Source organism: Hemitrygon akajei, chromosome 26 (assembly GCF_048418815.1).
Source record: "Hemitrygon akajei chromosome 26, sHemAka1.3, whole genome shotgun sequence".
NCBI classification, from domain to species: Eukaryota; Metazoa; Chordata; class Chondrichthyes; order Myliobatiformes; family Dasyatidae; genus Hemitrygon; species Hemitrygon akajei.
In genome coordinates, this window is record NC_133149.1 from 40,374,711 (window position 1) to 40,389,697 (window position 14,987).

Sequence of the window (14,987 nt, forward strand, 5' to 3'; positions counted from 1 at the left end):
GCAAGCAGGCTTTTTCCACTGAGGTTGGGTGGGACTACAACTAGAGGTCATGGGTTAAGGGTGAAAGGTGAAAATTTAAGGGAAACATGAGGGGAGACTTCTTCACTCAGAGGGTGGTGAGAGTGTGGAACGAGATGCCAGTGTAAGTGGTGCATGCAAGCTCGACTTTCACATTTAAGAGAAGTTTGCATAGGTACATGGATGGGAGGGGGATGGAGGGCTATGCTCCCGGTGCAGGTCGATGGGAATAGGTAGTTTAAATGGATTTGTCATGGACTAAATGGGCCAAAGGGCCTGATTCTGTGCTGTACTTCTCTATGACTCTGCAGCTGTACGTGAACCACTGCACATCATTGTAATGAAAAGAGGTGCTCCTTAGTTGGTACAGTCCGTGGAGCATCAGTGGAAATGTACTGTTGAGAGTACTCAAGCTAGTTTTATCATCGTTTGGTATGGAGAGGCTGCTGTACAGGATCAGAAAAAGCTGCAGAGGGTTGCATACTCTGCCAGCTCCATCATGGGCACGAGCCTCCCCAGTATTAAGGACTTCTTCAGAAGTCCTCGTATACTACTGTGGCGTTACATTAGTGTAGTGGTTAATGTGAACACTATTACAGCTCAGGGTGTTCCAGAGTTCAGAGTTCAATTCTGGTGCCATTCTGTACCTCAACCTTGTGGAATGCAGGAGTTTTCTCTGGGTCCTGTGGTCTCCATAATCCAAAGCCATACCGAGTAGGAAACTATCTGTTTGCCTACCTGTCTCACTGTCTTTTAGAGAAAGAAAATGACTTCCACTCCCAGATTCACAGCAATGTGGCCAACTTTTAATATTTCTGAAATAGCCTTGCGCGTTGGTCACATCCAGGGCCATTACAGATGGGCAACAAGTGTTAGGCTTTTAGCCAAGGCCCATGCCCTGTGAATATATGTATTTTGGCATATCCAAGGCCTTTGGTTGATCAGTTCCTTGGCTGATTAAAGATTAAAACTAAAGATGAATGTTACTTGTCACATGTACATGAAACATATTGTGAAATGCGTCATTTGCATCAAATCAAATTAGTGAGAATAGTGCTGGGCAGCTTACAAGTGTTGCCATGCTTCTGGCACTAACAAAGTATGTCCATACCTCACTGACCCTGACTGTACATGTTTGGAATGTGGGGGGAAACCCACACAGTCAACAGGAGAACATACAGACTTCTTACAGAGTTTAGAATTGAACCCCGATAGCTGGTGCTGTAGGTTGTAATGCTAGTCACTATGCTACCGTGCCACCTTGATTTCTCTAAAAAAAAGTGGGAGCTTGTTCTGGTAGGAATCAGCCTTTTTGTTTGTCATTATCAGTCAACTGAGTGGTCAGAATACAGCCTGTACCCAATGAGGCAATTATTACCTCTCTGATTGGTTTTTCACTTGGCACCTACAAGCCTTCTCCTTCCCAGCCTCCCCCCACCTTCTTTATAGGGCCCCTGCCCCCTCCCTCTTCAGTCCTGACGAAGGGTCTTGGCCTGAAACGTTGACTGCTCATTTCCACGGATGCTGCCCGACCTGCTGAGTTCCTCCAGCGTGTTGTACGTGAGGCAATTATTACGTGTATGTTGCTAATACTGATCTTAACTCCATTACTGCCGGGAAACTGTGAGGCAGGGGAAGTAATCAAAATACAGTGGACTGACTGTAATTTTTAATTGCAGTCAAAAAGGAGCCTATTAGGGAGTATTCTGGAGTTGCGTGAATATAGCAGATATTAATTCAAACAAGAACTATGCTTCAGTTCTTATTGTAAATGTAAATAAGTTCAAGAAGCTTGTAATTAGACTTCAGTGGTTTTGTAAACTGCAAGCAATAAATTGAAGTTACAACCATGGGCTGCTCCATAGACTAAGAAACTGCATGTATGTTAGCCAAATGTTAAGACAATGGGGTTGTGTTAATTGTCCTGCATCAAATATGGGTTGAAATAATTTGCACCATTGTGTAAGTCCTGGGAAGTATCCTGGCCAAGGTATTTGAACATTCAGAGGTGTTTCCCACTGTAGATATGTAATTCAAAGCAAGCATTGTCAATTCAAAGTACTGAAGTAAACAATGTCACTGTAACTATTGAAACTTGTATTGAATCACCAACCGTTACCATTGATATTAAAGGTGTAAAAAATCTGATGTACTTTTGAGTTTGTAAGCTTCTGAGAGTATCTGCAGTATGATGCCTACTTGTGCTGAATAAAAACTCGTATATCACCAGCTTCAGTCTCTCTGGTGACTTTGATTGCAGTCACAACAGAGGTCAGCTCCAAATCAATAAAACTATGATGTGATCAGAGACTGCAATGGTTATTATCTATGGAGAAGCACAGACAATCCAAATATCACCTGCATATAAATATGTACACCTGTACAAAAACTGTATCATATGCACAATGTCATTATAAATATTCTACATATCCTCAGAAAAGCTGAAGACCTTATTGGGTTTATAGAGCCTGCCAATGTTCAGGCACATTTACACATATAAGTTCTCTCCTTCACGTGTCCTAGTCCTGTTAATAGATCCTTCCTATGCATAAATTCTCTCTTCCGTCAGTTAATGTGGTCGGGAGCCACGATGAACAGGGCCAAGAGAGCATTCAAATTTGGCCTGTAAGTGGGAAGTAATAATTGTGGCATGCAAATGCCATCTCCAACAGGACAGTTTAAACAACCCAGTTGCTTTACAAGAGCAGGTCCCACAATGACTGATATTCTGACTCCACTCAGCACTTCCACTATGTTAAAAACATGGTTGAGGCATGTAACCGAATATGCTTCCATTGCCTAGACAGGGGAACACAATTATTTTTGAGGGGGAATGCTGGTGACATGTGGTTGGGGTCAGGGGTTGCAAGCAGGACAAGTAATCATATACAATAGAGGAATATGCATAGTGTAAGATTATGGGTAGAGAAAGACAATTTCACCCCCTAACCTTATGGACTCACACACACATAGTTCTCCAAAAATCAACAAATTTTATTCATATTCCATATCTGGATGAACACAGCCTCATCGTGATTCAAGAAGTTCAACACTATCTTTGATAAACCAGCTCCTGATTTACTGTTGCAAACTTTTACTCCCTGGCACTGAGTTTTCCAATGGTTAAACAAAACGTGCTAGCTTTACCAGTCCCACAAATCAATAAAGTTCTTTCTGGACTTTGTACTCCGATCCTACCCCACGAATATTCTCTCCTGTACATACTCCACACACAAGCCTTTTCCATGTACAAACTTTACCATACATGGTGTACAGACCCCATGCACAGATAAGGACAAGAGATTCTGCAGACACTGGAAATCCAGAGGAACAAACACAAAATGCTGGAGGAACTCAGCAAGTCAAGCAGTATCTGTGCAGAAGAATGAACATTTTGGGCTGACAGACCTAGGCCCCATACAGATATATCCTGTTTACTGATCCTAATTTGTCTATCAACTCTGCCCTAGTGCACGGTCCCTTTCTCATGCTTAAACTCTTGCCTCTGCACTGCTGTAGGGAATAGAAGCAGATGTAGGCCATTCAGCCCCCTGTGTCTGCTCTGCCATTCAATATCATCAAGACTTTACTCGTATATAGAACACAGAACAGTACAGCACAGGACAGACCCTTTAGCACACACGTTGCACCGATCCAGCTAAAAAGTAAATCAGAAACCCCTAAAAACTAATCCCTCCTACCTACACAATTTCCATATCCCTCCATCTTCCTCACATTCATGTGTCTATCGAAATGTCTCTAAAAGCCTCAAATGTATTTGCCTCGACCACCATACCAGACAGCGCATTCCAGGCATCCACCACTCCCTTTGTAAAAAAACTTACCCCTCACATCCCCTTTGAACCTACCCCTTCTCACTTTCGAAAGGCTCATTCTATAATGTGTTCAGCCTTCCAGTTGATCTTAAGTTTATCCAACTCTAGCTCCAACTTCTTGACCCAGTCAGTTAGATGCTGAATTTGGGTGCACTTACCGCAGATGTAGTCATCAGGGAAACTGCTCATCTTAACTACTTGTACAAAAAAAAGGCTTACCTCCTTATCTGTGCCTCTGCCTATTCTTGCTGAAGCCTCATTCTCCTTCACAATCCCGTTCAGCATCACTCTCCTTCAAAATCTCCATATTCTTTGATACACTTGACATCTAAAAATTCATCAACTGCCTTGAAAATATTGAGGAACTAAGACTCTGTAGCCCACTTGGGTAGAAAATCCTACAGGTGCATCACTGTCCTTAATGTCAGACTCCTTACTTTGAGTCTATGATCCCTTGTTCTAGATATCCCAGCCATAACCACACTCTCCAACACTCAATTTTTGTACACTCAATTGACTTAACCCCCATTCAAATCACCCTGCCCTTGGAAGTGATTCCATGCACACACTCTGACACATGCACCCAATCCTGAACAACCAGACTCGCACAAATTCTGTTTCGGATTCTGCCTCTACATCCTAAATCTATCCTGCACACACAAGCTTAAACCAACTGATTGAGTCCAAGCACGAAGAGGTAGTGAGCAGTAACACATGATAATTCCTGACACTCACTAAGGCACTCTCATTTGCTTGTTTTAAAGCTCGACTTAATACTGGGATAGCAAGAAATTGTCCAATTGTTCTTGAGACAGGCATTTTGCTCTCAAGAACTGCAGACGAATCAGACAAATGAGTAAAAGTAGCTACCTGACGAGAAGCCATTCCTGGAGTTTTGAAACTCTTGTTTGACAAAGTACAGTTTGAGCAGAAGTCCCGATGTAAGGAACAGCACACTTCACTTCCAATGTTCTGTGTGAAACTCTGAAACTGCAGTAGCCCGTAGGATGAACAAGTACTGGAAATCCTACAGACTCAGATCACCAACTCCACTGAGTAAAACTTGGTGAACTAGTTTGACGTAAAGAGCTTGCCCTTGTGTGTTACATACTTTACCACGCCTAGGTGGATGGAGCTAGATCTGCTTATTGAATATTTAACTGCTGGCAGTCAAAACAAATTGCAGTAAATTATCTGAAGAAATTGCACAGCAGTTTTACTTGATATGTAAGGAGATTAGACAGTTTTAACATTCTTTAAGATGCTCCTTATAAACTCTAAATCCTTTAAGGAGGTGAAAGAAGCAGAGACACATTCTGGGACGGAATTCCAGATTTAGGGTGCAGACAGCAAACAATGTTTAGTCACCAATGGTATTCAAAGTTCAAAGTAAACTTGTTATCAAAGTACATACTATATAAATCACCATATACTACCCTGAGATTTATTTTCCTGGAGGCATCCATAGAGAAACAAAGAAATACAATAGAATCCAAAGATTGACAAGCAACCAGTGCGCAAAAGAAGACAAACTGTGCAAATTGTGTGGTATTGATATTGGTTTATTATTGTCACAAGTTCATAATGAAGTAAACTGTGAGGCTAAGAATCCATCTGATCAAACAAGATGTCTGTTCAAGAGTCTAGTAATAGTGGGATAGATGCTGCCCTTGAGCCTGGTGGCATGTGCTTTCAGGTTTTTGTATCTTCTGCCTGATGGGAGAGGGAGAAGAGAAAATGTCCAGGGTGGCTGAGATCTTCGATTATGCTGGCTGCTTAAATGAGGCAGTGAGAAGTAGTGACAGTCCCATTAGAGAGGGTGCTGGTTCCTATGGTGTGCTGAACTCTGTCCACAGTCCTCTGCAGTTTCCTACCCTACCAAGCCTTTATGCATTCAGACAGAACAATTTCTATGGTACTTCTATAAAAATTGATAACAGTTAACTGGACATGCTGAATTTCTTTAGCCTCCTGAGAAAGTAAAGGCACTGGAGAGCTTCCTTGGCCATGCTCTCTTCTTGCTGCTGCCATCAGGAGGGAGGCATGGGGGCCTCAGGACCCACACCACCAGGTTCAGGAACAGTTATTACCCCTCAACCATCAGGCTCTTGAGCCAGAGGGGATAACTTCATTCAACTTCACTCACCCCATCACTGAACTGTTCCCACAAACTATGGATTCACTTTCTAGGATCCTTCGTCTCATGTTCTTGATAAGCATTATTTATTTATTTATTATTGTAATTATTTTGTTTTTTTTATATTGCAGCTTGCTGTCTTTTGCATGTTGGTTGTTTTTCCATCTTGTTGTGTGTGGTTTTTAATTTATGTTATTGTGTTTCCTTTTTTTCTGTGAATGTCTGTAAGAAAATGAATCCCAGGGTTGTATTTGGTGACTTTGATAAAAAAAAACTTACTTTGAACCTTTGGTTATCAACAGGTCTGGACCTGGAAAAGCTATTGGTAATGTGCACTCCTAGGGAGTTAAAGTTCTCAACCTCAACAGCACTGATGAGGGCTGGAGCATTTGCACCACTCCCCTTTCTGAAGTCAACAACCAATTCTTTTGTTTTGTTAACATTGAGCGAAAGCCTGTTGGCATGACGCCATGTCTCTATCTCCTTCCTGTACTTTGACTCATCGTTATTTGTGAAACAAAAAGTAGATGCAAAGAGCCAGAACTGCGGAAATGTAGAGTACTGAATAGATTTTTATGGCTGAAAAAAGTCTTTCTTTTCACGTGGTCCTTTGGGATCAAGGATGAATTACCTCTCTTCCAGTTTTGTGTGTTATGAGGCCAAAATGGGAAGTCCAAAATTCTCCTTTTGTGCAGGCATGGGTCAGGGATTTTCAGAAATCAGGGAATGGTGCATATTTCCAGAAGACTTTGGAAACACCCTTGAATTGTTTCCTCCATCCACCTGGTAGTCTTTTGCCATGACATAGCTCAAAATGGAATGTCTGATTGGAGAGTGCAGTGTTGAGCCATGTTTGTCTCTCATAATTGACTAAATGTGATTAGGGTTTCAGTGGTAGGAAAGTTGATTGGGAAAGGATGATCTCTTTTTTTCCCCCTCAATTTAATTTTTTTACTCCTACTGTGGTGAACTACATATACCTGTCTGGACACGCCCCCCCGCTGACTGCTCCTGTGGCTCCTCCCACAGACCCCTGTATAAAGGCGATTGGAGGCACTGCTCCCCCCTCAGTCTCCAGGATGTTGTGTGATGGTCTCTTGCTGCTGACAGTTAATTCCTTTTGAATTAACTGTAATATTAATCAATAGCCAATTATCACCTCTTAGCTTCTCAATTCATTTCACCTTCCCCCACCCACCTATCTTCCCCCTTCACCTGGTTTCACCTATCACTTGCCATCCTGTACTCCTTCCCCTCCCCTCAGATCCTTATTCTGGATTCTTCCTTCCTTCCTTTCCAGTTCTAATGAAGAGTCTCAGCCCAAATGTCAACTCTTTATTCCTCTCCATAGATGCTGCCTGACTTGCTGAGTTCCTCCAGCATTTTGTGTATGTTATACCTAAAGCCTTTTATAATTTCCTCTTTATGACAAAGCACTTCCTCTACATTACTGTGGTAATAGCTTTACGTCAATGCCCTTCCCTGTTCTATTGTAAACATAACCATTTCTTTGATTCAGGTGTCCAGAGCAACAGTTGCTATGTAACAGTCATCAGACCAACCTCATTGATCAGTTCAGATCAATGAGATATCGGGTGCTGTTGGGTTAGCTCAGTGTTCTGCAGAACACAACAACAAACTGTTGATTATTTTTCAAGGAGCGGTGCCTCAGAAAGGTAGCATCCATCATTAAGGACACTCACCACTCAGGACATGCCCTCTTCTCATTGTTACTGTCAGGAAGGAGGTACACAAGCCTGAAGACACACAGTCAGTGATTCAGGAACAGCTTCTTCCCCCCTCTGCTGTACAATTTTTGAATGGACATTGAAACCCACGAACACTACCTCACTACTTTTTTATTTCTGTTTTTGCACTACTATTCTTAATTTAGCCACATAATATACATATATATTCTTACTGTAATTCAGTTTTTTGCTATATGTATTATGTATTGCATTGTACTGCTGCTGCAATATTAACAAATCACACAACATATGACGGTGATATTAAACTGATACTGATTAAATAGAGTCTTCCCTTCCTCTCAATAGATTCATTGTCTGAAACATAAACAAATGATTTTAACATCCTGTTGGTCTGATGTAGATCAGAAATTAGGCTCATTGCATATTATGTTCTTACCTGTGACCTCAAAGGATGGAAGTTTGGCCTCTTACCTCACCAGACATTACAGACCTATTGATGCATAAATCTGCAAAGGTATGTGGAGACATGATACCAATGTACATGTCTCTGCAGACATCACATGTCCATGTCTCTCACCTGCAAAAGGTGTGGAGACATCTCTCATCTCTGCAGAGATAGAGATACATCCGATCCCCACAAGCATAAAATACAATAGCAACAGGACAAACAAGAGAGAATCTGCAGATGCTGGAAATCCAAGCAACACACACAAAATGCTGGAGGAACTCAGCAAGCCAGGCAGCACCTATGGAAAAGAGTACAGTCGACGTTTCAGGCAGAGACCCTTCAGCAGGACTGGGGAGAAAAAGATGAGGAGTCAGAGTTAGAAAGTGGGAGGGGAGGAAGAAACTCAAGGTGATAGGTGAGATAGGTGAAACTGGGGTGGGTGAAGCAAAGAGCTGGGAATTTGATTGGTGAAAGACAGACAGGGTTAGAGAAAGGAGAATATAATAGGAGAGGACAGAAGGCCATGGAAGAAAGAAAAGGGGGAGGAACACCAGAGGGAGGCAATGGGCAGGCAAAGACATAAAGTGAGACAGGGAGAAGGGGATGGAGACTGGTGAAGGAGAGGGGGATGGGGCCATTACTGGAAGTTTGAGAAATCAATGTTCCAGGTGTTGTTCCTCCAACCTGAGTGTGGCCTCATTGCGACAGCAAAGGAGGAGGCCATGGACCGACATGTCAGAATGGGAATGGGAAATGGAATTAAAATGGGTAGCCACAGTGAGATCCCGCTTTTGCTGGCGGACTGAGAGTAAGTGCTCGGTGAAGCAGTCTTCCAATGTATATGGGGTCTCACCGATATGGGGAGGCCACACTGGGAGCACCGGACACAGTAAACGACCTTAAAAAACTCAAAGGTGAAGTGTTGCCTCATCGGGAAGGACTGTTTGGGACCCTGAACGGTAGTGAGGGAGAAGGTGTAGGGCCAGGTGTAGCACTTGTTCCACTTGCAAGGATAAGTGCCACTACACCTCCTCCCTCACTACCATTCAGGGCCCCAAACCGTCCTTCCAGGTGAGACGATGCTTCACCTGTGAGTCTGTTGGGGTCATATACTGTGTTCGGTGTTCCTGGTGTGGTCTCTACGTCTCCAATCCCAACGTAGATTGGGAGACTGCTTCGCCGAGCATCCACTCTCCTTTCCGCCAGAAAAAGCGGGATCTCCCATTGGGCACCCATTTTAATTCCACTTCCCAGTCCCATTGTGATATGTCCATCCATGGCCTCCTCTACTGTTGCGATGAGGCCACACTCAGGTTGGAGCAATAATACCTTATATTCCGTCTGGGTAGCCTCCAATCTGATGGCATGAACATTGATTTCTCCAACTTCTGGCAATGACCCCCCCCCCCCCACTTCACCATTCCCCATCCCCTTTTCCCTCTCTCACCTTATCTCCTTGCCTCCCCATCGCTTCCATCTGGTGCTCCTCCCCTCTTTTTCTTTCTCCCATGGCCTTCTGTCCTCTTCTATCAGACTCCCCCTTCTCCAGCCCTGTATCTCTTTCACCAATCAACTTCCCAGCTCTTTACTTCACCCCTCCCCACTCCTGGTTTTACCTTATCACCTTTTGTTTCTCCCTCCACTACTGCCCCCCCCCCCCCCCCATCCTGACTCCTCATCGTTTTCTCTCCAGTCCTGCTGAAGGGTCTCGGCCCAAAATGTCAACTATACTTTTTTCCATGGATGCTGCCTGGCCTGCTGAGTTCCTCCAGCATTTTGTGTGTGTAGCAACAGTACAAGTATTCTCATACTTACCAGACATACAGGTGTGCACCCCAAGGGGGATGTCAATTGCTGAACCGAGCACCAACCTACATTGGCAGTAGGGAGGCCATGTGCAAAAGCAACAGCTACTGCTGTTACTTCATACAAAACATTGCCTATCAATTACATTACAATAAGACTGGTAAGGGTCAAAAATGAATCAGACTTCAAAGCATGAGAGTGATTGATGGAAGCTTCAGAGGGTATGGGGATGTTGAATAGATGTCCTACATCCATCACTGATGCTTCTGGGACTGATATGGAATAAGTTGAGCAGTCTCTGTCTGAGCAGCAATATTCTCTGAAACTTGCCAAAACCACAGTGAATGAAGGCTCTGGGCTCTCAAAGAAAAGTATACTTTAATACTTCCATTTGGCTAAATATAGCATTGTCATCAACAGAGAATTTTGGAGCATTCTTTGATCTGAATGTTGGGAAACTCCCAAAGCTGCAGGCACAGACAAAACCAGTAAATTGCAAAGGCACGCACACTCTTGTGCAAATGACGACAATGCACGTCTCTGCATATTGTTGCAAAGTTTGGATACATCTCTCACCTCCACATTTGGTCCTTGAAGCATAAAACACCATCTCACATTAGAGTTAGGCCTATATTTGTCACCTGTACAGGTGGGCACTCCAGAGCTAAACTCTGGGGTGGAATGATGATCAATGTTTTGTACAAAGTAATAGTGGTAAAGATCATCCATTAGTTTCTCTACTGATGGCCACAACACACACAGGGTTAATATCAATTGCCAAGGCATTCCCTATAAATTATATCAATTGTAACCTGGGGTGTCCTTTAGATTTATTATTCCTTGAAGAATTATACATTACTTTGATTGCTGCCAAGAAACATTAAAGCATTCAGTACAGATGTAATTTCCATCTCAATACAGTAAGAGCCAATTGAACCTCATTTCATATTTATAATATTTATGAGCAATTGCAAATATGTTCCTTGTGGAAAATAGAAAAGCTAAATATTAAATCTTACTTATAAGCCATCTGAAACTGTGATCTTAATTTGCAATTTTTTTATACACTCAGTGGCCACTCTATCAGGTACACCATTACACCTGCTCGTTAATGCAAATATCTAATCAGCCAATCATGTGGCAGCAACTCAATGCATAAAAGTATGCAGACATGGTCAAGAGGTTCAGTTGTTGTTCAGACCAAACATCAGAATGGGGAAGAAATGTGATCTAAGTGACTTTGACCGTGGAATGATTGTTGGTGCCAGATGGGGTGGTTTGCGTATCTCAGAAACTGCTGATCTCCTGGGATTTTCACATACGACAGATTCTAGAGTTTACAGTGAATGGTATGAGAAATAACAAAAACATCCAGTGAGCAGCAGTTTTGTGGGTGAAAATACCTCGTTAATGAGTGAGTTCAGAGGAGAATGGCCAAACTGGTTTAAACTGACAGGAAGACAACAGTAATGCAAATAACCACACCTTAGAACAATGGTGTGCAGAAGAGCATTTCTGAATACACACATGTCAAACTTTGAAGTGGATGGGCTACAGTAGCAGAAGACCATGAACATACACTATATTATTACCAATAACATATTCTTCAAAATTACCATTGTTTGCAATGTTATTTGTGAATTTTTGGTTTAAATTGAAAATATGCTTTGATAATTTCCAATATGATGCCATCAATTTGTTTTTCCCTCTTATCCCATTTCAGCATTCCAAGGAGACTATCATTCAAGTCAATCCCAAGAGCATGTTTCCCTTTATGATGGAATCCAGAAAAGGGGCATGGTTTCACATTAAAAATCATATTAAAGTGAACTCTGCTTGCACTGAATTGTTGATTTTCAGAATTTTCTAATACAGTGAGTAGTAGGGACTGGATTATTGTATTCAAGACCAACAGGGAATACAGAGAGGACTAAGGTTATGGACAACAGAAAGTGAAGTTGAGGCCACGATCATGCTTTTATTGAATGGTGAAGCAGCGTAGGGCCTTGCTCCTTTTTCTTATTTTCCTCTAGAGCAGGAGTTTCCAACCTTTTTTTACGCCATTAACCGAGGATCTGTGGACTCCAGGTTGGGAAGCATCAGAGGCCGAGAGGAGAAATTTATCAATATGAGAAGCATAGATAAAGTAGACAGGAGATGCATGGGGCAATTATTTTTACACAGTGGTAGTTATCTGCAATGGGCTGTCAGGGTAGTGGTAGAAAGAAACATGATAATGGCATTTAAGGTAGTTTTAGATGGAGAAAGGAAAATGGAGGGACAGGGACCATGTGAGGGTATAAGTGATTTAGTTTAAGATGGCGTTGTTTGGCACAGACATTGTGGGTCAAAGGACCTGTACCTCTACTGTTCTGTTTTTTTATTCTGTGCTCTACCTTTGCTGAAGATGCAGAGGATGCCCTTTTACCTTTATCCTTCCCATCATTTTGGGTCCCAAACCATCCAAAGAGTGGTTTCCTTCTTTCCATTTCATACTGCATATTGTATTCACTGCTCACAATCCTGTCTCCTCTTCAATGAGGAGTGCAAGCACTGGGTGAACAGTTAGCTGAACACATGCATCAGCTTTCGGATGGTTGTCAAACCTCCATCCCTCTCCTACTGTGACCTCTCTATTCCTCACCTCCCACACTGTTCCAGTGAAGCTGAACAGAAGCATGTGGAACCTTACTTTGTACTATAAAAAACATAGCTCAGAACCTCAGCATGCCCTGACACACGTTAAAGTCAAAGGTATAATGTAGGAAACACAGAAAACAAATTGTGCTCTGCAAGCTCCCATAAATAATGGGTATAGTGGTGATGTAACTATTAGGTTATTGAGTAATGTACTGTAGTGATCCAGTTTGAATTCCAACATGGCAGCTTAATGAATAGTCTGGAATTTAAACAAAAATACTAGTTAAACTAGTTAAATACACCATCTATGGAGGAGAATAAACAGTCGTCGTTTCAAGCTGAGACCCTTCACCGGAACATTTCATCAGACCCTTTGTGGTCTTGGTCTGAAATGTCGACTGCTTTTTCCCCTCTATAGATGCTGAATGACCTGCTGAGCTCCTCCAGCATTTTGTGTGTGTTGCTCTGGATTTCCAGCATCTGCAGAATCTTTTGCGTTTACTAGGTATATGCAACTTTAACTACAAAACTACTGGATTGTTTAAAAAGCTCATCTGGTTCACTAGGTTTCATCAGGGAAGCAAATCTGCTTTCCTAACTTGATCTGGTCCTATATCATTCTAGTCCTGTTAATCTGGCTGACTCTTAAATATCCTCTGAAATAGCATCACAAATGGCCTGGTAGAAGGGTAGTTAAGAACAGGCAGTAAATGCCAGTGACATCCAATTCCTGAAAAACAATTAAATTAAAGGAAAAAGGTCAGTTTAACTGTTTTATTTGAGGAGAAATAAATATTGGCCATCATATCCTGAATTCTAAATGCAAACACAGCTTATTCCAGGATAAGAAAAAAATCATAGAGGGTGTGGCCGAGCCAGCTAGTTTTCAATAATAGACAATAGACAGTAGGTGCAGGAGTAGGCCATTTGGCCCTTCTAGCCAGCACCGCCATTCACTGTGATCATGGCTGATCGTACACAATCAGTACCCCGTTCCTCTAGCCTGTTAGCCTGTAGCCATGTGAGGTTTTACAGCATCAGAGACTCAGCTGACCTGCAGGACTTCGCTACAAGGATCCCAGGCTGTAAATCCTAGCCATAGAGTCACACAGAATGGAAACAGACCTTTCAGCCCAAACCATCCCTGCTGTCCAAGATTCTTGCCTAAGCTAGTCCCATTTACCTGTAACACACTGTAAGATTTCACTGCTAATGTAATGGCTTCTCTGTAATGTTCCACTGCTGAGGTAATGGTTTCTGAGGTAATGGAGGTCGATGGTGGACGGCCGGAATTATCAGTGAGTTCCAACGTTGCACATTAGACTGTTTCATAAGAATGGGCCCTTTTTCTTTTTTTGTTTTCTTTACTAATCATATAGTCAAATTAAGAATTATAAAGCACAATCGTTTAATCGCATATTTTGTACTGTTTGTTATTTCGTGGTACTGATTTGTAATGGGGAACACATCACACAGCATCCACACAAACGAGATTCCTTAACGGGCTGGGGGGCTATCATCCCCTATATTAAGCTGCTAGCCAAAGCGAGAGTTACATACCCATAAAACAAGAAAATATCTGCAGATGCTGGATATCCAAGTAACACACATAAAACGCTGGAGAAACTCAGCAGGCCAGGCAGCATCTATGGAAAGGAGTAAACAGTGGATGTTTTGAGCCGAGACCCTTAATTAGGACCCATTTACCCATGTTTGATGCATATCTCTCTAAATTTTTCCCATTTATATAGCTGTCTAAATGTCTTTTAAATATTGATTTAAAAGTTGAGGTTGTAGAAGTTATATAAGATCTTGGTGAGGCCTGATTTGGACTATTGTGTGCAGTGCTAGTCTACAGGAAAGACATCAATAAGATTGAAAGAAAAAAGAGAAAATTTTCAAGAATGTTGCTGGGTCTTGAGAACCTGAGTTATAGGGAAAGATTGAATAAGTTAGGACTTTACTCCGAACATAGGAGAATAAGGGGAGATTTGATAGAGGTATACAAAATTATGATAGGGTAAATGCAAGCTGGCTTTTTCCAGTGATGTTGGGTGAGACTAGAGCTAGAGGTCATGGGTGAAAGGTGAAATATTTAAAGGGAACATGAGGGGGAACTCATTCACTCAGATGGTGGTGCCAGTGTGGAATGAGCTGCCAGTGGAAGTGGTGAGTACAAGGTCAATTTTAATACTTAAGAGAAATTTAGATAGATACATGGATGGGAGGCATATGGAGGTCTAAGGTCCAGGTGCAGGTTGATGGGACTTGGCAGAATATTTGTATGGTACGGACTAGATAAAAAGGACCGGGGGGCCACTTCTTTGCACAGAGGGTACTACATATATTGAACAACCTGCCTCAATCACTTTCGAAATATGTACCGTCCTCTG

At 42.2% G+C, this 14,987-nt stretch overlaps 1 protein-coding gene across 2 annotated transcripts in view; it reads right to left on the minus strand.

Annotated features, from left to right (window-relative positions):
* LOC140716903 (transmembrane protease serine 13-like) overlaps window positions 1-4,915 on the minus strand; it is a 44,810-nt gene extending 39,895 nt beyond the window's left edge. For both annotated transcript variants that reach the window (XM_073029983.1, XM_073029982.1), the window contains exon 1: window positions 4,725-4,915. In XM_073029983.1, the coding sequence (XP_072886084.1) occupies window positions 4,725-4,739 (15 nt within the window). In that variant the 5' untranslated portion in view covers window positions 4,740-4,915. The remainder of the gene's footprint in view (window positions 1-4,724) is intronic.
* Window positions 4,916-14,987: the final 10,072 nt, after the last annotated feature.